This window comes from Solanum stenotomum, chromosome 1 (genome assembly GCF_019186545.1).
Source record: "Solanum stenotomum isolate F172 chromosome 1, ASM1918654v1, whole genome shotgun sequence".
Taxonomy (NCBI): domain Eukaryota; kingdom Viridiplantae; phylum Streptophyta; class Magnoliopsida; order Solanales; family Solanaceae; genus Solanum; species Solanum stenotomum.
The window spans coordinates 69460417-69483970 of NC_064282.1; the positions used below are offsets into that span (position 1 = coordinate 69460417).

The following is a 23554-nucleotide window of genomic DNA, read 5'->3' on the forward strand; positions in this document are numbered from 1 at the left end:
TGAATCAGGTGATGTCCTACTTATGCTTATGTTTTATGGTTCATTCCTATGTGCGGGAAGTATAGTTGGAGGTGGTTTAGGGTCATAAGAGACCTTTAGTACTTAGTCGAGTTTAAAACCTTCCTACTAGCTAAGTTTTTCACATTAGTTCATGGGTCAACTTTAAGGATCATATCTCTCAGTATATAATCAATTTGGTAGCATTTGACCTATCAAATTAACGTTATATGAGTCTTCTTTCCAACTCCACCAAGTTTGCCTCATTTAGAGTTTTGAGTAAAAAGCTATGACCGTTTTACTAGATACTACCACAATAGAGTTTTCAAATTCAGCAACTACGGACCTGATCTACGAATCGTAAATCAAAGTAAGACCCATACTATTCACTCATAGAAAAACTTATGGAAGTCATATTTTGGGTCCAATTCTTACGGACCCAGTTACGGGTCGTTGAAGCATCTACATGCCGTAATTTAACCCCGTAAAATGAAGTTTTGAATCATGTTTTGCATCTACAGGCCGTAATCAGTAGGCTCAATTTTCTTCTTTAAGAAAAATATTTTGTATATTGTTTCTAATCTGTTTCTGATTCTATTTTCTCTACTAGTTTTAATTTTCTAGTTTTGAAAATACTCTTTAAACTTTGTTGTTTCTAACCAAGTTCTTCAAAGTTTTTGTTCTAAGTATCTTAGGAATATAGGATGAACAACAATCTTAAGGAAACTATTATACTGTTGGTATTTCTTGTATTCTACTGATTAAGGGAAATAGATCATGGAAGTAGAAGATTAATGCACTACTTCTTCAGAATTTGGTGCCTTGTTTAGCAAGATTGAATTAAGAATGTACCAGAAAAATTAGTGGTATTCCGGTTAAAGATTACACCAGGTAACCTTCTTATTATTTATCTAAGGAGGAAAATAGTTTCTAAAAGTTAATTCTTTTGATTTTTATCATGTGTATCTTTGGGAAAAGATCTGCAAAACCATATGTTTTGGAATGAATTTTCCTTGGGCCTTTAAAATTCTTTAGTATACAGAATGAGAGATGCACATTTTTATTTGATAAAATAGTATGTCGAGGATCCATGAAGATCAATCTAGAAAAGAAGTTAGATACTATGAATTTCTATCCATAGGTTCGTCAACCTTTGTAATTGTAGGATAGGTTGTTATCCAGTTGTGAGGCTTGTTGCTCCAATTGATCAAGAGTTTTGTACAAAACATTCTACTTGGTAAATAATAATACACATTAATTACCAAAAAAAAAAAAATAGTATGTCAAAAGGTTATAGTTGGAAGCTATTTGAAAAGAAAAGCATTTCTATGTGATAATCTAACAATATTTTTTATTTTGTTTAGAGAAAAAAATAAACTTTTGTAGTTTTGTACTCCGTATGAAATTGATTGTGTCTGATTGTTGTAGACTAAAAACTTTTGTAGTTTTCTACTCTGGATAAATTGAACTATGCAATTGGTTTGAAGAATATGAAAGCTTCACCTAATAAGCCAGTGTTGTACTTTTGATTTTCTACAAACTTCACTATTATATAGAAACAATTTGTATAAAAAAATTACTCTTTGTTGTTAGTATTCTAAATACTAAATGGTATATCTATTTGTGATAGAGGAAAAAAAAAGACCAGTGACTTAAAGTGTGTGATTTTGTGCCTGCAATAGGTGCCTCAATGGAATGGACTTTGACACTACGTAAAAATTGTCAAAGAGAATTGAAGCACTAATTCTTTCGTAGAATAATATTTCTAAAAGATGTTTCATTGAGCCAATGACATTTTGATAGTCTGGGAAAATATGTGGAAAAATTATTTTCAACTATTTTTAAAATATTTTTGAGATCGTATTTAAAATGTGGGGGGGTTCTTTGCTTATGACAAAGATAAAATTAGACTTAGTGTCTAATTTAAATTTGGAGCACAAGATATAAAATTCGACGATACTTTTGTATTGTGTTAGACCCACAAAATTCTTAGAGTATATTTGATATTGTAGTTGTTGAGTTTCTCTTTTACTAGTATATGGTATGACTAGTATGAAACTACTAAATTATATATATACTTGTTCGAAATAGGTGTGTTCTTTTATGAAAGAGTATCACTTAAATATTGTGATTTTTCATGAAAATATATGTTTATTAAATATAACTATTTGTATAGACATGAAAATTGGTGAATAGTCATTTGTCATGTTTTGTAAAAGAAGCATTTGAACTATATTGCCTTTATTGGATCCGATGAAACTTTGTTCATGGCTAGTTCTATAACAATCAAATTGAAAGTTATGAAAAGGTCCTTTCGAAAAGGACATTTGACAAGGTGATGACTCTAAACAATGTTTGTATCACACAAAATTGTAAGAAATAGGAACAAATATGTGTGATAAAAAGCTACCTCGCGGAGAGCTTTTCAAATTCAATATTTTTATTTGTTCTTACTTGCTTGAGTCAAATTGTTTGTGACATGAACACTTGAAACATGCCAATTACAAAACCTTGTAAGGAAAACTGATCAACTTAGAAGTTTTGTCTAACTTTGAGTGCAATAAATAAAAATGTCAAGTTTGTGTGAAATCTAAGTATGTTGAGCGTTCTTATAAATTTGTTGAAAGAAATTCTAATCTCTTAGAGTTGATTTACATTGACATCTATGATATGAAGTCAACACCATCTTGTGGTGGAAAAAAGTATCTCATAACTTTTATTGACAATTACATTTTATATGGTTATGTCTATTTGCTGAATAGTAAGGATGAAACCATAGAAATGTCTAGGCAATATAAAATTGAAGTTGAAATCAGTTGGAAAAAAGATAAGAAGTGATAAGGATGGAGAGTATAAATCTCCTTGTGCAGAAATATGTTTGGAAAGTGGAGTTATCCATCAAATTGTTGCTCTATTCTCCTCAATCTAATGAAAAATCGAACGTTGAAAGAAATGATGGATGCATTACTTATAAGTTCAGGTTTACCACAAAACTTGTGTGGAGGAACTATCCTTACTGCAAAAGGGAACAACAAAAAGTTTTATCTTTCAGAAAGAAAGCAATTTTGTTTGTTCAGGACACAATTTATTCCATATGAGAAATTGAAAGGAATGAAATCCAACTTGAAATACTTCAAAGTGTGGGGGTGTCTAGCAAAAGTCCAAGCTCCTATTCCTAAAAGGATTAAGATAGGACCTAACCGTGGACTGTAAAATTAGACTTGAGTAGTTTAGTGAAAGGTCTAAAGACCTTGGAAACAACAAAAGGAGAATGTACTTAATAAAGAGATTCAAACGTGTAGTAAATGTCAAAGGACATCTACTACCTTCGGATATGATTTTGTAATATTTTCTATGTCTTATGTGGACTCATTCTTTTGAAAAGATGGTGTCAATAGTGAGATTGGTTCAATCTTGAGCAATCCTATTGGAAGTTGGTTGATCTTCCTTCAAGAAATAAACCTTTGAGTTCAAAGTGAATCTTCAGAAGGAAAATGAAAGTCTATGGAACTGTTGAAAAATATAAAGAAAGACTTTTCGTCAAAGGCTTTAGATAAAAATAAGGTCTTGATCTTTTCGACACATACTCTCCAGTAACTAGAATTACATTCATTTGGATGTTAATTGTGTTAGTTGTGGTATATGACCTCCAAATTCATCAAATGAATGTGAAAACAACTCTCTTAAATGGAGAATTGGAGGAAGAAATTTACATGGAACAACCTGAGGCTTTTGTGGTTCCTGGTAAAGAAAAGAAAGTGTGTGAACTTGTTAAGTCACATTACGAACTAAAACAAGCACCCAAACAATGACATAAGAAATTTGACCAAACTATGTTGGCAAATGGATTTAAGAATGATGGAAGTGATAAATATTTTTACATTAAAATCACAAGGTCATTGTTTGTTTGTATATTGGTGATATGTTGATCATCGGCAGAGACACTAATGACATGAATGCTACTAAACATACGCTAGAAAGCAACTTTGATATGAAATATCTTGGAGTTGCTGATGCGATCTTAGGTATAAGAATCCTTAGAACTCCATAATGTTTAGCATTGTCACGGTCTCATTGCATTGAAAAGGTACTTGACTAGTTTAAATAGTTGGATTTTAATATTGTCAAGACTCCAATAAGTGTGAGCTTTGCATTTCAAAAGAGTGAAGGCGAAAGTGACTCACAATTGGATTATGCTAGAGTATTGGGAAGCATGATGTATATCACGAAGTGTGCACGATCAGATATAGCATGTGCTATTAATGAACTGAGTCAGTTCACGAGTGATCCCAATCGAACTCATTCGATGACAATGACAAAAAGTTTTGGGGTATTTAAGAAATACTAAAAACAATGTCTTGCATTATAACAATATCCAACAGTATTGAAAAGATATAGTGATGCGAATTGGATCACCGGGATCAAATGAAGTAAAATCCACGTGTGGGTATGTATTTACTCTTGGTAGAGGAGCAGTCTCTTGGAAATCTTCCAAAAAATACATGTATCCTTAGTTCTACAATGATCTCTGAGCTAGGTGCTCTAGATAAGGCCGGTGAATAAGTTGAAAGACTCCAGAATTTCTTGATAGATATTCTTTTTTGGCCCAAACCATTGGCATCAGTATGTATGCACTTTGATACTCAAGATGCAATAGGTAGGGCATGGAGCTTGATGAATAACGGAAAGTCTCGTCATATAAGACATAGACATAATACCGTTAGAAAACTATACTCTCTAGTGGACTTATCACAATTAACTATGTAAAGTCAAGGGATAATGTGTCAAATCCACTTACAAAAAGGCCTAACTAGAGAGAAAGTTGAAAGATTATCTAAGGGACTGGATTTACGACTTAGGACAAGTCATCATCGTGGTAACTCTGCCTAGCAGACTGTAGATCCCAAGAGCTAGGTTCAAGGAGAAAAATAAAGTTGTGACTGACGGTTCGGTATTGTCAACCAACTCAATCCATTCTCATGATGAAGACAATGCTCAGGCACAAGGATACAACATTAAGGCTTGTTAATGAGTTAATAAAGCTTTAAGTTTTTAATGATTTGCTAAGTTTGGCAGATTTGACCAAATAGTGTATCTACGCGATAACACGGTTAGAAATCACCTATGTGAGTGTGAAGTGTAAGCCACTTCAAAGAGGATGATTGTCAAAAGCCCATCTCTCTATACACTCAATAAACTAGGAGGTGTTCATGGGTGAAACGAACACAACCGTAAGAACCATAAATGGTAAAAGGTTAATTGTGTGACATATGGTTGTCTAGGTATACACCAAAGCTTGACGGTTCAAAGATATCAAATCTACCGATTGACCGAGTATATCCGAAATATGTTCACTATGGAAAGTTGAAAGGGAAACCTACTTATCTAGATGCAATAAATTCTTGCTTGTAAAGTTCTGTTTCTTTGTCTTGAAGTCATTCCCCATTCATGCGGGGGATTGTTGGGTTTTAAAAGGTGTGAATTGAACATGAAGAGTTGCGACTTTTATGAAGAATTGTAACTTTAATGAAAAGTTGTGACTTTTATGAAGAGTTGTGACTTTTATGAAGAGTTGTAACTATCAAAATTCTAAGTCAAAATCCTACTCATGGGATTGAGCATCACTTCACAAAATGGAACAGGTAGATCACTGTAACTTAAATGAAGCATTCATTTGAAATATTCCCAATTTGTTATACACATCTGCACGTGACGAATATATTAGCAGTTAATTAAGAATTAACTAGAAGACAATCATAGCTAGAACCAATTATTTGAGACTATCGGTTGATTTATTGATCTGTCAATTAAAGAAAAAAATAAACTAACTTGCTGGAAAGTACTGAGTGAAGCGAAAACTGATCCTACTATACAGGGATAAGATTTAACAATGAGATAGCATGGGAAACTGCATGTCCCTCATATACAGGGATAGTGTGGCTCACAGTATCACCAGAATCAACCACAATACCTTGTTGAAAAACAACAAATGAAACTAGTATTACTAACTAAAACAAACAAGTTTATGTCGGTATTCAATTCTGCTTCATACTTGCCAGTTGTACGACCATTAGCTAACAAAGAAAGAACGGCCTGGTTTTCAACATTGAATGTCTTAAACATGATTTGAGTCATTCATTCTCGGTGTTAAACGATGCCTCTGTCAGAAGAACAGGATGCTCCTCAGGAGGTTCATTGTAAAATGTGTGATGCCAGAGCTTTTCCATATCATCCCAGTTTCTTACAATGCCCTGCTCAATGGGATATTTCAGAACCAAACTATCTCTATCAGCCAGAGGTTCATCACCAACATAGGCATCTCTGTCCCCTTTCCAACGTGATGCCATGATGACGAGGACAACCAACAATACTTTTGATAACAGCCCTTGGAGAATCTTCCCCAGCAAAGCCAGCCTAAAGAATTAAAGGAACAATTATATAGTTAACACCAAGCATAGAGCTGAAATTGTAAGCAGCTTTACTAACTAACCTTCATCATTAGTAATATTATTAGGTGTAAATATGTGATAAAATTATATTGTACCTTTTAATTGTATGTTTTCTATTCGGTGTTTCCGTTTCTTTATCATGATCAAAACTTTTATCGTAGATATTAATATCTCTCTAGTTCTTCGCGTTTTTTTGTATCAACTTATATTATGTTATTGATTTGCGACACGATTTTTTACATTAATATCCTTTTTTTTTACTTTAAGCATTTTCAAAAATGACCTAAAGAAAGAAGAATTTATCGCTAAGTTATTAATATATAATAACGTAAGTGGTATGCCCATTATAGCAAGTTAATTATAAATTGTATGTAATGATAATTGACGATGAATTTCAAAGTGAGAAAATTTCTTTCTTTACGAGGAGAGGTTGTTTGGATATCTAGCATCCCGTCAATAAAAGCTATATATGGAGAACAAAAAATTGATAAATTGATATTTTTATTTGAATTTTATTTTGAACTTTTTTTTGAGAAAATATGACGTACTTTTTCAGTTTAAAGACGATTAAAAAGTAATTTAATCTAAAAACTTCTACACCAAATTGCAATATGCAAGTAGATAATAAATTGAATTTCTAACCGAACAAAATTAACAAAGTATTAAAGGAATTACTCTCTGACAATATGCATGGAAGTATATACATTTAAAACAATTAATCTCCATGTTTATAACATTCAGTGAAGAGTGTATTGTACATTACTAAATCTTTCATTGGGACAAATAGTTCCGACTTAAAATATAATTATTTTTTAATATTAAATAACATATACCATCTCAAACATATCAAGAATGAGATTTAAGGCACATATAGATACATATAAATCATAGATATACCTGGAAAAGGAGAATTTCTGACCGATAGAACGCAAATAGAATAATAGAGCAAAGACAACTTCTTGTAAGCTTTTATAGAGTATTGCAATGTAAAGAATAAGAAACGGTTTTAGGAGAAAATTATTAATGCGGAAGATGAAAGAATAATGCGGAAGATGAAAGGTAGAATCAACCTTAATAACTAAAGAAATCGTGAATGGACATGTTCTGACTTAATCATAACTTAAGTGTGACACATTAAACTACAGTTGGAATGAGTGTAAACGGAAGAAGCTCAAAGGATAACAATTAAATCATCATTAAGAAATGATAAACTCTAACACCTAACCATGTATATTTGGTCTAATTAACTTTTTATTATTTATCTAATTAAAAAAAATAGTGAAGGATATTTTCGTAATTCAACTTTGAGGTTAGGAACTTCCCACTTATAGTATAACTAGTCTCTGGGTACGTGTGTTGCACATGTATCCAAGCAAGGACTGATTCAATATTATAGTTTCCGACACTTCCAATATTGAGCATAAATCTATGTGTAAAAAATCACTAAATTGCAACAAATAGTCAACATGAACCATGAGTCATTTAGCACAAAATTGAACACATAAAATATGATTTTAAGACATTAATAGTGGAATCAACATTGAGAAAAACATATTAAATAAAATAGTGACAGGCTTAAGATTTTTACTAAAAGGGTTCAAATTATGAAGAACTAAACACACGAAAGTTCAATCTCTACTATTATACATAAAAAAAAAAAAAAAACTATTTAAACATATGTATAAATATTGTAATTTTTAGTCAAAGAGGGTTTGAATGAACCCTCTTAGCCTTACCTGATTCCCCCGATAAAACAGATGGGTCAAGAATGATCCTTTCAACTTCATCTCATATCAATTTCCGATAAGATTCTGTAAAAGAATTACACAGACTGGTGATAGATTTATAGTCTATATATGAAGAGAAATATAATGACATAAAGTATATAAATTTTTAATCGGGACAATATTTTTAAGTATGTTGAAGAAATAGAAATAGTTGATTAAAAGAGAAGCTCAAGAGCATCAAAAATATGATTCACCTTTGTTGTTCGTGTGAGAGGAGAACGTGGATGACTATGCTCAACCTATTTGCCACTTCATCAAATTCTCCAATTTATAATGAATAATATTCACAACTATCAAAGTATATTTTTGTACATTTATCTTGTGAGAAGATATTAATTCCTCCACATCATCAATTAGCAACCAAGACTATTGGAGTCTCCAGTACAAGATAAATTGTAGCTAGGTACATGTAATTGAAACTGCTTATAATTAGTTTGTTGATGTTTAGATTTCCAAAAGAAATTCAACGTAACAAATGTAAAGAGCACTCCTAATAAATACTACTATATTAGTTATCCTTTACACACCTATTGTAATTTAGTGATTCTTACTGGAGTTACAAGAGTGGCTTCTCACATTTCTTTAAATATTTATTTATTGTAAGTTATTTTCCACTTTTAGTATTTAGTGTAATATAATATAATGACTATTCAAATACATTTTATACTGTAGCATATGAATCTGATTTATAATTATACATGAAAGGTAACTTTTCAAATTAATTAAGAAAATTAATGCATTGATTTTGAAAGAATACATTACACCTGCATTTGAATCTAGTCCATATAATTGAACCATACAAAGTAAGCCTTCATATTCTTAACCTTTTGAGAGTAACTAAGAAAATTAGTGCATTGTTTTTTTAAAAGAATGCATTATATTAATTTAATTTAACACCTTCTCAGTTTTAGTATTTAGTATAATATAATATGATTAGCTACTTAATATTTAATTAATTAAATATTTTATAATATTATGATTGAATGTAGAGGTAAAATGGTAATTCAACTTTGCACTTTGGAGTTTCCCACTTTTAGTAATTTAATAAAATAATAATAATAATAATAATATAATATATGAATAATATTTTATGATGATGATGATATGATATATACATTGTTTTATCTATCATAACTTTTCATGTTCTTCCATTATGAGAATTATGATCATGATTAAAAATAATATCAATGTACTCATTTATCAAGAAAATAATAATTTAATTATTAAAGGGCTTAAGGACTTAACTTCTACCATTATGTAATTAAAATATTTATATTTAATTAAATAATTAATCAAATTTTAATTTAGTAAAAGGGCAAAATGGTAATTCAATTTTTCACTTTGGAGCTTCCACTTATAATAATATATGATATGATATATGATGATATGATGATATGATACTAGTTCTGGAAGCGTGCGCTGCACATTTATTCTTTACTGTCATACAAATTTGTATAGACCTAATCTAATGTTGATAATTATCAATTACATTATTCTTTTGTATATGTTGTTTTGTGCAAATATATCAGTATCAATTAATTCTTTTCATTTAATTTTGGTTATTTGTTTGCAAAATTTAAAATGTTGAAAATATAAAACTAATTAAGATAATATAGCATATAGTATGTGATATAGTGATGAACTCTTGCTCTAAATTTAAGAAATGGACGTAAACATATCTAACAAAATTAATAAAGACATAAAGAATAAATATATATTTACCATGTTAATGAGGGAAAAATGACCAATAAATTGATTTTACATAAATTTATAAGAATTATAAGATGATGAAACAAAAAAGTGAAGTGGACTAATATTTTTTGTTCACTTTATATAAGAGATCATCACCAAAAATATATTATAAGACGAAAATAATTACAACCCAAAAAACTTATCATAAAATACAAAATCAGTAAATAAAGTGCAAATATATATACACACAAAAAGAAGGATCTTTTGAGCAAGATAACTAAGGAACATTAGCAAAAAAAAAGACACAAATAATGATACAACCCACCTTGAAAGAAGTTTCATCATATAAATTGAAAAATAATTAAGAATATTTAAACATAAATTATGTAATTGTTTTTGTAACACCCTTGAAATTTTTTGAACTAAGACTCGAACCATCCTTCGTGGTGAGTAGGATTTACCAAGAAATTTAAAATTTCTTAAGTATTAAGGTCAGGTCACTAGATATAGCACCTTGAGTTCCAAAGAGAATTAAAGAGAATTCATTCAAGTCATTCCTAGGTTCTTCTAAGTTTTGGGTCAACTTAAAACGACCATAACTTTTAATACATAATGAGTTAGGAGACCCAAAAGATATCAAATGAAAGATCTCCGAGTCCTCTTTCCAATGCCACCGAGTTTGCTAATTTTCGAGATCGTATGAGGGAGATATTTCATTTTGAAGTCAGGCTGTCTATTTAAGGAAAGTTACCCGAAAATATGAGGGGTATTTTAGTCTTTTCCTTACCCCCACTTATTCTAAACGCGAATTACACCCAATTAAGGGTCTAAGCTGATTAGAATCAGTTTCCTTCATCCCCAAAAGTGTTTAGGGTTTTAGGGAGAAGATTCAAGAGGAGAAAAAGTTAAAAGTTTCAAGCGCTCGTTCAAGAAATTCAAGATTTCGTCAAGAACCTAGTTCTTTGAGGTATGTAAGCTTCCATAGTGTTACATTTGTTCACCCACACGCCAATCATGAGTTTATTTTGCGAATCTATCCATAAATATTGAGCAATTTAATTTCTTGATGAGTTCTTGATATATATTCTTGAAGTTTCCTTATCGATTAAGTTTAGATGTAAGATTCTACTTGGGTCAACTTCAAACGACCATATCTCTTATAATATAAAGAGTTATGTGGCCCATAACCTATCAAATTAAAGGTATTTGAATCTACTTTCCAACGCCACCAATTTCGCGTCAATCCAATTTTTGAGAAAAAAATTATGACCATTTTAGTAACCTGATACGTTGCTGTAACGAATTAGTCGACGCAAAAACATTAAAAAGGGTCGTTTTTGTCTTTTGACCTCCAAAAAAACCCTAAACGAATTTCTTGACTAATAAAAGGCTCAAAACAATCAGATTTTCATCTTTTAATCCATCATTCTCTTCTCTCAAACCCTAGGGCAAAACCCTAAGGAAAAATCAAAGTAGAAAACTCCATTCAAGATGCTTTCGATCTTTTTCAAGATTCTTCTTCAAGGTAAGTCTTTCTCCAAGAATTCCATTTTTTTCAACTCAAATTCCTCCATTCAATTATGAATCACTAATGAAAATCATAATTATTGGCCATACAGATTTCAAGAATCTCAAGAAAGGTTTTCTTGATCATTTACCTTCAAACTAGGGTTTCAAGGCTTCTAATCAAGTTCTTCTTCAAGATTCTTCAAGAAACTTGTTCTTCCAGGTATGTAAGACTATCATAGTGTTGGACGAGTTCTTCCTCACACCCTACATCTACTTTCAAATCACTAAAAGNATTTACCTTCAAACTAGGGTTTCAAGGCTTCTAATCAAGTTCTTCTTCAAGATTCTTCAAGAAACTTGTTCTTCCAGGTATGTAAGACTATCATAGTGTTGGACGAGTTCTTCCTCACGCCCTACATCTATTTTCAAATCACTAAAAGAGAAATCTAGGATTCTACCCCTAGATTTGAGTATTCTTTAGATAAGTTGATTTTGAGTTCTTGAGTTCATGTTTCTTTTAAAAATTCTATTCCTGATTATTGAGTTTCCCAATTGTTATTGATATCCTTGATTTGATTTGTTCATGTTTATATTTCAGCATGAACCCTATTTTGAGTTGTAAATCTTGAGAAGTTTCCAACACTTGAGTTTTAAACTAAGTTTTGAGGAAATAAGTATGAGAATGAGAAGATGTGTATACATGAGTTCCATATTGTTATGTAGACCCTCGAGTTGAGTCGTTCATGCCCATAAATTTCGCATGAACTTCATAAACTTAGCATCTTTGAGAGGAGTAGTATCTTCAAGTTCTAAGTCTTGAGTATCGAGTTTCTAACCCTTTTGAGATTATATTCTTAATCATGGGACTATTACATGTTACTTATGAAGTCCTTGAGTTGAGTAGTTCATGCCCATAATTCCGCATGAACACTATAAGTTGAGCAGTCTGGAGGTGAGAAGTATCTTTGACTCATTGAGTTGAGTAGTTCATGCTCATAATTCTGCATGAACCCTCTGAGTCGAGCATTCTTGAAACGAGTATTACCATTGAATTTCTTGAGTTCTGAGTTATTAAGTCTCGAGTATTGAGTTCTATGTATGATTATTGAAAACCTTTAATTGAATCGTTCACGTCCATAATTTGGCTTGAACTTTATTTTGAGAAGTCTTTTACAAATTTTTCTAAACTTGTTTTAAGACTTGAGCACAAGAGTAGAGTTGAGTTCATTTTTTCAAAATGAATATATGGGAACTAAGTATTCCTAAGTAAAAATGTTTTCACATTTAAAAGAGAAGGGAACTGAGCAATTTGAGTAACATCTCTTTTAAGAGAAATATTTTGAGTAATAATCTCAAACCACAAATAGATTTATGATTTTAAACATATTAGCTGAGTATATTTTTTAGAGTAGTATTGAGCACAGAAATGGGGACGCGTTCAAATAACTCAAGACTCCATAAAACATGTAGCCAACGTGGGTAGAAAGGGTCATACTTTTTAGATGATTCCTTAATGCTTTTAAGCATAGCTTAGTGGATCCACTTAGTTGAGGAGTCCTACATACCGGCAAGGTGTAGGACAGTTCTGGCAGCGTGGGCAAGACGATGTATCATCACGTAGCTCATTAATTAGCGTTTCAAGTGCATCTCATCCAGTTCTGGTGTAAACAATCGTTAAGTAGTATAAAACCCAACGAAGAGTTAGGGTCGAACCCATAGGGAGTGGTACGTGTCTAAATTTCAGTTATGAAGTTGTAAACGTGATCTATTCGGCTATAGGAATATACATTACAGAAAAGAAATAAATAAATCAAAAGGGGGTGACAACGAATGTCAAATGGGGGGTTTAGATAACCAACTATCAACTACAACACAAGTAAAACAGAGGAAATAATAATGTAGAGAGGGATTCTCGAGATGTGATCGATTATAGGCAAATTTCACTATATGGGTAATTGAATTCACTAACTAACAGCTAATTATCAATGGGTAGGCTTAGACTATAATGATGGTAATTTTCTCTAGAACAACTACCACTAATCAAGCGATTTCTTTCGAACATCAACAAGCTAAGCAAATAAGAAAAACCCACACCTTAATTCATCCACTCTCTCGAACTAGATGGGTAGAATCAGATTTAGAGTTTACTCTTTCAAGCCAAACCCATATCAACCCGATAACTACAATCATTAATCGAAAGCTTTGGTTCTAAAATTTCTTTTTCAAGCAAACTCAGAACTCTATACTAAAATTGCATTTGCAACTACAATTCATAGGTTATAACACAGCTAACAATTAAACCCACTTCAATTAAGCATTAAAATCAGTAAATAACAATACACATAAGCTAATTCAGCCTACAATCACATGATCACACCCCAAGAATTGAGATTTTAGCTAGACATCATAAAAAGGTAAAAATCGTTACCAACACGATTGGCCATCAACTGGGTATAGTCTTCAAGCTTCTACAATGTTCTAAAATCGTCAAATTCAAAAACCCAATTCCGAATCCTCAAAGTTACGCTAAAAATTGGAAAATTTGAAAGAAAAGTCTAATTCTAAACTTGGGAATCATAATTGTCTGGGAACTCCTTCAAATTCTTTTAAAAATCCAATTTATAGTTGACTGAACTTTGGCCTGAAAGTTCACTCAGCGGTATAAGTCGTGCCTCGCCGAGTGGTTCGGCGATGCACCCGTTGTTCTCCTTCATCGCCATTTGGCACTCATCTTCAGCATTTCAGGTCCTGTAACTTTAGGCAATCCAAGTTGCTATCGCGGAACCAATCGATGATCCAACGATTTCCCATTTCTATCGCCAACTTGGTTTTTTCCCCAGGGCTAGCACACTGGAACTTTAGGCGGGCGGAAGAGCCACTCATCGGTTCGCCGAGTGGTCTTAGGGATCACCATGATTGCTTTTCCTTCACTTCTTCAGCTTGTTAGTTCCTCTTTGTTCCAGTAGTGTCTTGGCCTTGATCCTTAGCCTATAATGTTGCAAATCAACACTTTAACATCAGTTTAAAGGATAATTTGGGTATTTGAGGATACTTATGCTATCAAAACAAAGCCCAAATGAGTTGAAATCTCGGACTCATCAACACCCCTAACTTAAAGTTTTACTTGTCCTTAAGTAAAACTCAAGATCAGTCAATTCAACAAGGATGTCTACAAACAGTGTTGCATAAGACTCAACATAAATGCACACAACAAGGTTCAAACTACTCATACAATGATCAATTGTGCACTCAAAGTTTCAAATTGTGACTAACCATCATCAATTGTACTCAAGCTCATAATGTTTGCCTCAAATGCAAGTTCAAACTCAACAAAGATATTCAAATGCCATCACAACAAAGATGATTCCACATTCACAAAAAAAATCTCATCAAGTAAAAATTCCGGAATCACATACAACTCTCACACTCACAAAGATGAACACATGCATGACTTCACCCATAGGCTTGCCCTTATTTTTCAATCAACATGCGTTTCAACTCACTCAAGATCACAAAGGTCTTTTCAAGGCTTGTAATGGGGCTGAGTGTCAAGGTATGATCATTTAGGCTTTAGTGGCTTCTACCTTCATGAAGTGTGGCTTGAAAATCGATTTCTCCTTCTCTTTCACATTCAAACATGATTATAATTTACCCCATTATTCAACTAGACATGAATCACCGGATACCCCATTTCTTTTGCTATTTTCACAATTTTATTTCACAACTTTTTCTCTTTTTCAGTCTTTTTCTTTCATTTTTTTTTACATGGAGAGGTTCCATATTTTTCAACACAGTCCATAAGGAGGGGGAATTTTTTTACACTTCTTGTTTTCCTTCTTTTCCACCACACCCCCAACTGAGGCTTTTGGCCTAAGTTGGTTATTCACACAAACCAAAACTTCATGAAGGTTATAGGTGATGTGTCAAAGAGGTCAAAGTTGTTCAAGTTTCTTCCAAGAAAAGAGTAAGCTCAAAAGGTGCCAAACAAGGTCACACATCTCACAAGGTTGACCACAAAGAGGTATAATGTCAAGTTGGCTCACTCTTCAAAAAAATTTCCTAAGATCATTTGAATTGTTTGCATCACTCTATCAATCGGACCAACGGGGAAAATTCTAGGTGTCATCACACAATGTTCAAGTCAACCTCTCCACACAAGGCATTGATACAATTATCAAACATGACTCCACACTTTCTAGCTAGCGTGCAATGTTCATCACAAGAGACTTCATCGACAATCGGCTAGTCACAACAAGATGCTCAAAGTTCACATATTGCTTATGTAACTTCGTTTGCCTCATCGTAGCCGCACATTCATTTTGTTCAATTAAGAGCACTATTCAAGTCATCGATATTGATCACAACTGACACTCAAATTTGTACAAGAACATCCACAATCACACACAAGAGGTGGCAAAATTTTTAAAATTAGTTCAAAACCGATTTCACATCAAAACAATGGGCCACAAGCTAAGAACAACCGCAATACCACAACCAAGATAAATATATATAAACAATTAAGCTCCACTATTCACTTCATAAAAGCATAATATTCACAACAAAATAGCCCAAAAAAGAGGTAGGTATGGAAATATCTCACCCACCAACAAAAAATGCAGTTGTCCTCAAATGCAACTAAAAATAGAAATAGTCTAAACAATGACAAAGAAGGAGGTAAGAAAATCATCTTGCCAGGCTAAGCCTAGGTGAAGTCTGCATATCCACAACTCCCTCTATCTGAGCATCACTGCCCGGTGCCACATCATCTTTGGCTCCACTGGAGCCCACCATGGAAGTATCTCTCAAAGAGGCTTGTCTGGCAGTCTCGTACATGGCACCCTCCAAGTCGACCAGGTCCTCATAACGCCAAAAATTTACAAATAAATATTGTAACCTTAAATTCAACAATTTCAACAATTTTTTTAAATTTTTATTTTTTCGGTAAATCTCGAAAAGGAGTAATTGATTAATAAAAAATATGAAAAATATTTAAAAAATATAAAATTAACACAAAAAAATCACAAATAAATATAGTAACCTTGAATTAAAAAAATTCAACAATTTTTTTTAATTTTTTTTCGGCAAATCCCGAAAATCAGTAATTTATTAATAAAAAATATGAAAAAAATATAAAATTTACGCCAAAAATTCATAAATAAATAGAGTAACCTTAAATTCAACAATTTTTTTAAATTTTATATTTTTTTTCATATTTTTTATTAATCAATTACTCATTTTTGGGATTTATCGAAAAAAATAAAAATTAAAAAAAATTATTGAATTTAAGGTTACTCTATTTATTTGTGAATTTTTTGTGTAAATTTTATATTTTTTTTCATTTTTTTCTTATTTTTTATTAATAAATTACTCATTTTCAGGATTTGCCGAAAAAAATAAAAAAAAAAAAAAATTATTGAAATTTTTGAATTTAAAGTTACTATATTTCTTTTGTGATTTTTTGGTGTTAATTTTATATATTTTTTATTAATCAATTACTCATTTTTGGGATTTATTGAAAAAAAATAAAAATTAAAAAAATTATTGAAATTGTTGAATTTAAGGTTACAATATTTATTTGTGAATTTTTGGCGTTAATTTTTTATTTTTTTCATAGTTTTTATTAATAAATTACTGATTTTCAGGATTTGCCAAAAAAATAAAAATTTAAACAACATTGTTGAAAACGGGTCGGGTAGTTTATTTAAAATGGGGTTTGATTTATGGGTCGGATTAGGTGTTTATGGGTTCGAATTTTTTAGGGGCATAATTGATCCCTTTCCATTTTCATATAAATGTCATGAGGTAAAGTCAAAATGACATGACAATTCCATGTGGCATTTAAAGAAATGAAAAATGAGCTGGATATGTCTAGCAGACCAACTAACGCCCATAAGGGCATATCTAGACAAAAAGTTGGACGGCGAGGGGACGAGTGAGCCAAACTTTAAACGGAGGGTATATCTAGACCTTTTCGAATAGTTTAGAGGCATATTTGACCCTTTACCCTTTTAGAAATAAAGTTTGATCTAGTTTTAACATTTTTTTTAAAATTTTCTTAACACTATATACATGACATTTGTTTTAACATCAATTATTATTTCTTCCATCTTATATTTGTTAATCATTTACCTTTTTATTCAGATTGATTGGTTGATTCAAATTCACCACAAGTTTGAACTGATTAAATATACATATATATACGGTGTTATCACTTGACCCACTGTAGGTTCGCCCCTAATTCTGATTGATTGGTTGATTCAAATTCACCACAAGTTTGAACTTAATTGAGAAATACTACACATCACAATCAACATTATTATGAACACTTTTTGGGAATTTACAAACAAATATGAACACTTTTAAAAAGAACTAGTCTCAAAGATAATATAGAAAAAAATTAAATAATATTTTCTTGATTTAGTAAGATTAATAACTAATATTAGTCAGATATTTTTTAATACTTTTATTTATTCCACTTGAACGTAATTTTTATTAAGACACGATAGAAATTTTTGAATTTGACCCACAACGTTCAATTTCCAAGAAGCTAATCGTACAAGTATTTTAGCGTTATGTACAACCACTCACAGCCTATTCTTCTTCTCTTCCTCCTTTCAGTATACAGCTAATGGTATATATACTCACTCCTTCTATTGAAGCATCAAGAATAAGAACAAGAACAATGGGCGTTTTCGCTATTCTTCTCTTCCTTCTCTTTCTATGGAGGTTTCAATCTCCTCTCCCTCCTCTCAGCTCCTTCTTCCCTATCTTTACCCACGAACCCCAACACGATTGTATACGGAATCCTCACTAAATTCAACCTTCCTCAAGGGATTTTACCGATGATGGAACATTTGAAGTTTTACTGGTTATGTAGAGTTCGAATATTTGGTTTATTACGCTGAGAAGGTAACTGAGTCTTGGTCGATTACTGACTTAGAAGGAATTGAAGTTAAGAGATTCTTGGTGTGGCTAAATGTGAATGAGATCCTTGAAGTTAAGCTTCATTTACAAGAAGCTTGATATCAAACGGTTTGAAACTCTTCATTCTTGTTTGGCCTTGTGTGGAGGAACATCTCTGAGACAGGTTACATTCTGTTTGATTCATTGTTTTTCTAAAATTGTAGTTAGATATTCTTTATCAAGTTGTATGGTTCTTCTCTTTAATTAGGGTTAATATTGATATTGTTGTGTAAGGAATTGAAAAATTGTATGGCAAGATTGTGTATATTGTAAACTAATCACTGGCACCCAAAATGCACAATGAAGCAGAAATTAATGTCTGTAAAGGGCAATAAAAATGATGGTAGCCTTCTCAGAGAATTGTTGTTTCCCTTAGCTAATGTTAACTAAAGATAAAAATGATGGTAGCCTTCTCAGAGAATTACTCTCTATCTGGTTGGATGAAGCCATTACTCAACACCATATTATCAAGGTTGGCAAACTTCATTCAACCCCAACACAACTATTTACTAAATCCTCACAAAATTCAGCCTTCCTCAAGGGCTTTTACCAAGCTCTGTAAAATCTTACTCTCTTTCCGATGATGGAACCTTTAATTAGGGTTAATAATTGTGTAAGGAATTGTGATATATTGTTTTTCTAAAAATTGAAACTCTTCATTCTTGCCTTGTGTGGAGGACCTTCTCTGAGACAGGTGATTTTCAAGTTCCATCCTTATTGATGTATTGTTTTTCTAAAAATGTATTTAGATAGTATTCTTGATCAAGTTGTCTAAGAGGCATAAACAATATTCTCTGGTCTCGCATATTTTAACATGGTTCTTTTCTTCGGTAATTGTCAATATTGATATTGTTGTGTAAAATGTGAGTTAGCCCTTCATGGAATAAATAATTGTTGTGTCTCTTCAGGTACTTCCGTCTAGATTTAATGACTCTGTTCTCGATAATTGGAAGAAAGAGAAGAGTAAAACTACTGTAAAAGAATCAACTTTGGACCCTGAATTTAATCTGTATAGAGAAAAAGGTAGCTTGAAAAACGCCAAACGTGAAATTGGAACTAAGAAGCGTGTGGATGACAAGGTAAATTACCAATGTTGTGTGTTTTCGCCTGATGGAACAGTAGAAATTGGGTATAATGGGTCAAAGCGATTAGATAGTAGGAAATATTCTACTTCCCGCAGTACATTAGCATCATTACACGAGCGATTGGGAGATGCCGACACGCTTGTTGGGGAGTTTGATGAAGCTATAGATTTTAAGTGGAACTGATGCAATGGTGAAGCGGGAGGGAGGGAGGAGAGCTTATAGGTTTGATCATGAGGGTTTTAATTCAGGTGACATAGTTTGGGGACATTGTCCTGCTTGGCCGGCAATTGTACTTGATTCAGAAACACAAGCTCCTCAATTATCGTGTTGCTGGAACAGTATGTGTCATGTTCTTTGGCTACTCTGGAAATGGCACGCAAAGGGTAAGACTTATCTTTTGTGCATTATGCAGACTCCCACTATGCAAAAGTATCCAAGTGATAGAAGTATGAAGTATGGTGTATCCACTAAGATGACACATTTTCATGAGCAGGATTATGCATGGATTAGACGCTGGGTGCTATTTCCATTTATGGAACATGTAGACAGGTTTGTGACAGTTATATATAAATATATATATATATTTATGTTTTAATGTTGATATAAATTTTTGGTACTGTCTGGGTGTGGTGAAACTTTGCTTTGTTTAGGTTATAGGGGCAGACTGACTTGAACGACAGCACGCCTGCTGATCTTCGCTCTGCCACAGAAGAGGTGTTTCTTGCTGAAAATGGTGTTGTTGAGATGTTGATGATTGAAATAAATGCAGCAGCTGGTAATCTAGACCATCTCCGGTCTCTTCCCCGAGGAGTATTCGAGGCCAGTGATTCAAATCAGGACCAAGAGTGTAACTCTCCAAGCCAGGCACGTTTCTGTTGAGTAAATTGTTCTGTATTGTTCCCATAGCAAGATCATGATAAATTGTTTTCTCCAGATTCTAATTTTTATTCATGGACTCTTGGTTTACTCATTGTTTCTTGCCTTGTCTCTCTGACTGGATTTGACAGAGCTACAATTCTACTGCTCAAACTTCTTTGCCACAAAAGATAAATAAGGAATAGGAGAATTTGTTATCTGGATGCTTCCTCCTTTTCTAGGTCTTACTCATCGTTTTAATTTTACTTTTTTAATTCACAACTTGCCTCGACACAATGCCAATTTTCTGTGAAATTTATTGATGGTAGCCTTCTCAGAGAATTACTTTCTATCTAATTGGATGAAGCCATTACTCAACAACATTATTAAGAAGGTTGGCAAAATTCATTCAAGCTAATTTTGTCTCAAATGATGTTTTGGGATACTGTTGCTTGAAATTTTGGGTAATTGTGGACAGTTAATAGGTGAGCACTTCTATTAATATTAGATATGAAAATCTCTACAACAGGTCATCATACAGTCCTTGATTGTCATTCGTTGGTGCCTTTATTCACCCGTAAAAGAAGTTGGCTGTTATACTGATGAAGTTACTGTCTTAACTCTTAAGCATATTATTTTCTAATGACCTATCTGAAGAGATTACGGGAAAATGCACAGGATTTAATTGTTTTTCTTGATAAGTTAAATGTGTAGGACCCCGAGTCAGGGGTGGGGTGGGAGTATTTACTTTCAAGTTGGGTTTACTAACAAAACGCTTGATATCAAACAGTTTGAAACTCCTCGTTCTTGCCAGGACAATGCTTTGGCCTTGTGTGGAGGACCATCTTTGAGACAGGTGATTTTCTAGTTTGATTTATTGTTTTTCTAAAATTGTATTAAGATATAGTTGATTAAGTTGTATAAGAGGCATAAACAATCTTTATGAGTTTTTACCATTTATATTCTCTGGTCTCGCATATATCAACATGGTTTTTCTCTTAATATTGATATTGTTGTGTATAATATGAGTGAGCCCTGTATGGAATAAATACTTGTGTAAGGGAATTGAAAAATTGTTGTTTCGCATACCAACACTTGCAATAGTCTGGCAAGATTGCCTATATGCAATAGTCTGGCAAGATTGTCTATATGGTTCTATACTAAGACACTGGCACCTTAATTGCACAAAGAAGCAGCAGATTCCTAGAAGCAGAAATTAAGATCAATAAAGGGCAATAAGGAAAAGGAAAAATTGGACTTGAGGGGTTTGGAAGAGAGGAGGTTGGAAGGAACGTAACAACAATCTTTGATGGGGTCCTCTATAGAGGTGCCCTAAACCATTAAAGAAGAAGGGGAAAGGAGAGGGGAATATTTAAGTCTTTTGCTGTTCTGTATCTAATGCTGGTGTTTCTCTGCCGCTTTATTCGAGTTTGTTTCGTGGCTTCCCTTCTCGAATCTGCTTTCTTGAATATCGTTGAGTTTATGTTATTGCTTAGTATTCGACGTCATACGTTTCCTTCTTCTACCTCTAGTTGGATGAATGAATCAAGACGTCAAAATTTTGAGTTTATTTACTATCTTTACTGCTCGTTTTGATTCCTTTCACTTGGTTGTTTTTGCTGAGTCTATTTCGGTGTGTGAGTTTTGTTTCCCTTTTCCAGATTGCAGCTGCTCTGTTTCTAGTTTTTCTCTTCAAGTTTGTTGTATATCGTTTACCCTCTTTGTCTCTTAAGGTGTTATATTTTGGAATATGGGGACACTAGTTTATTGTTTTGGGGCCAGATTCTATTCAAAACTGATTTAGTCTTGCATGTTATGCTTTATGTGAGTTTGTATTATCCTCTTCTTGTTATTTTAAATAAATGAATATGCCTTTCTTTGCCTGTTGGAGTTTTCTGCAAGCCTCATGCCAACTTCTGGTTTGTTTTCGATAGATTGCGAGTATGCAGGATAGTGTATGCATAGCCATCTTCTTGGCTTTGATTTTCTTCAATTTTAGTATGCTTCTATAGTTGTTAAAATTGGTACATGGTTTCTTCAATATATGTCTTCTTTACTTAGTTTGATCAATGCCTCAAGGGTTAAAATCAGTAGTGAGTTGCTGTCCATAATGCCAACATGAAATTATATTCTTGTTCCCAACTTGAGTCATGGCTGCTCACTTCTTATTGTCATTTTTGTTTGGAAAGCTCATCTTTGTGAAGAATACTTCTTTGGCTAAGTCCTATCTGCTACCTTTTTCTTTGGCTAAGTCCTATCTGCTACCTTTGTTCATGCGTTTTTTTTAGATGGCATGAGTGTCTTTTTTCCAATTTACTTAAGCTACTGATTGTAAGTTCTGCTAGCAGTTTAAGTTTGTTTGGTTTTTGGCTATCTCTCTTAGTTTATTTAGAAAAGGAGTCTGAATGCTTTGGTTAATTGACAGAGCTCCAATTCTACTGCTCAAATTTCTTTGCAACAAAAGATATATAAGGAATAGGAGAATTTGTTATCTGGATCTTTCCTCCTTTTCCAGCTTTTACTCATCGTTTCTGTTGTACTTTCTTAATTCACAACTTGCCTCAACAGAATGCCAAATTTCCTACTTGAGAGGAAAGGACAAGTAGCGACACAGGCTGTTTCTGTCTGGTTGGAATTTGGATGAAGCCATTACTCAACACACATTATTATCAAGGGCAAACTTCATTCAAGCTAATTTCGTCTCAAATGATGTTTTGGAATACTGTTACTTGAAACTCTGGGTAATCGTGGACAGTTAACAGGTGAGCACTTCTATTGATATTAGATATGAAAATCTCTACAGCAGGTCATCAAACAGTCCTTGAATGTCAGTCATTGGTGCCTTTATTCACCCGTAATAGAAGCTGGCTGTTATACTGATGAAGTAACTGTCTTAACTCTTAAGCATATTGTTTTCGAATGACCTATCTGAAGAGATTACGGGAAAATGCACAAGATTTAATTGTTTTTCTTGATAAGTTAAATGCGGAGGACTAAAATTGATTAGAAGCAATAAAAATTGAATAATAGTTGTAGAGATAGTCATTTTTCTTTTTTGATAATGGTAACATTCTATATATTAACATGTATACTATACCAACTGTATAGTCCCCCAAAATAATAAACAATTACAAAAAAAGGAATCCTTCCTATCTATGTTTGTTCTTACTGTTGTCGAAAACATAAAAAATTGTGGCACGACGCCTGGAGGCTGGGG

General features: G+C 32.7%; 1 protein-coding gene and 1 pseudogene across 2 annotated transcripts; one reads left to right on the forward strand and one right to left on the reverse strand.

Annotated features, from left to right (window-relative positions):
- Positions 1 to 5864: 5864 nt before the first annotated feature.
- LOC125855923 (actin-85C-like) lies at positions 5865 to 6453 on the reverse strand (annotated as a pseudogene).
- An 11909-nt stretch (positions 6454 to 18362) lies between these two features.
- Positions 18363 to 20555, forward strand: LOC125869119 (uncharacterized). 2 transcript variants are annotated; one of them, XR_007446779.1, is made up of 4 exons: positions 18363 to 18521; positions 19306 to 19865; positions 19976 to 20031; positions 20133 to 20555. XR_007446779.1 is itself a non-coding variant. In XM_049549680.1 (2 exons), exons 1-2 carry the CDS (start codon positions 18417 to 18419, stop codon positions 19663 to 19665), a joined length of 465 nt encoding a protein of 154 aa, XP_049405637.1. In that variant the 5' UTR covers positions 18363 to 18416; the 3' UTR covers positions 19666 to 19967. The 2 variants fall into 2 exon arrangements, 1 of the variants encoding a protein (XP_049405637.1); XM_049549680.1 differs by lacking the exons at positions 19976 to 20031; positions 20133 to 20555 and having other exon boundaries at positions 19306 to 19967.
- Positions 20556 to 23554: the final 2999 nt, after the last annotated feature.

Coding starts and splice junctions, on each gene's coding strand:
- LOC125869119 (XM_049549680.1), top strand. CDS start 18,417: ATGAGATCCTTGAAGTTAAGCTTCATTTACAAGAAGCTTGATATCAAA. Junction 18,522..19,305: donor GAGGAACATCTCTGAGACAG/GTTACATTCTGT, acceptor GTGTCTCTTCAG/GTACTTCCGTCTAGATTTAA.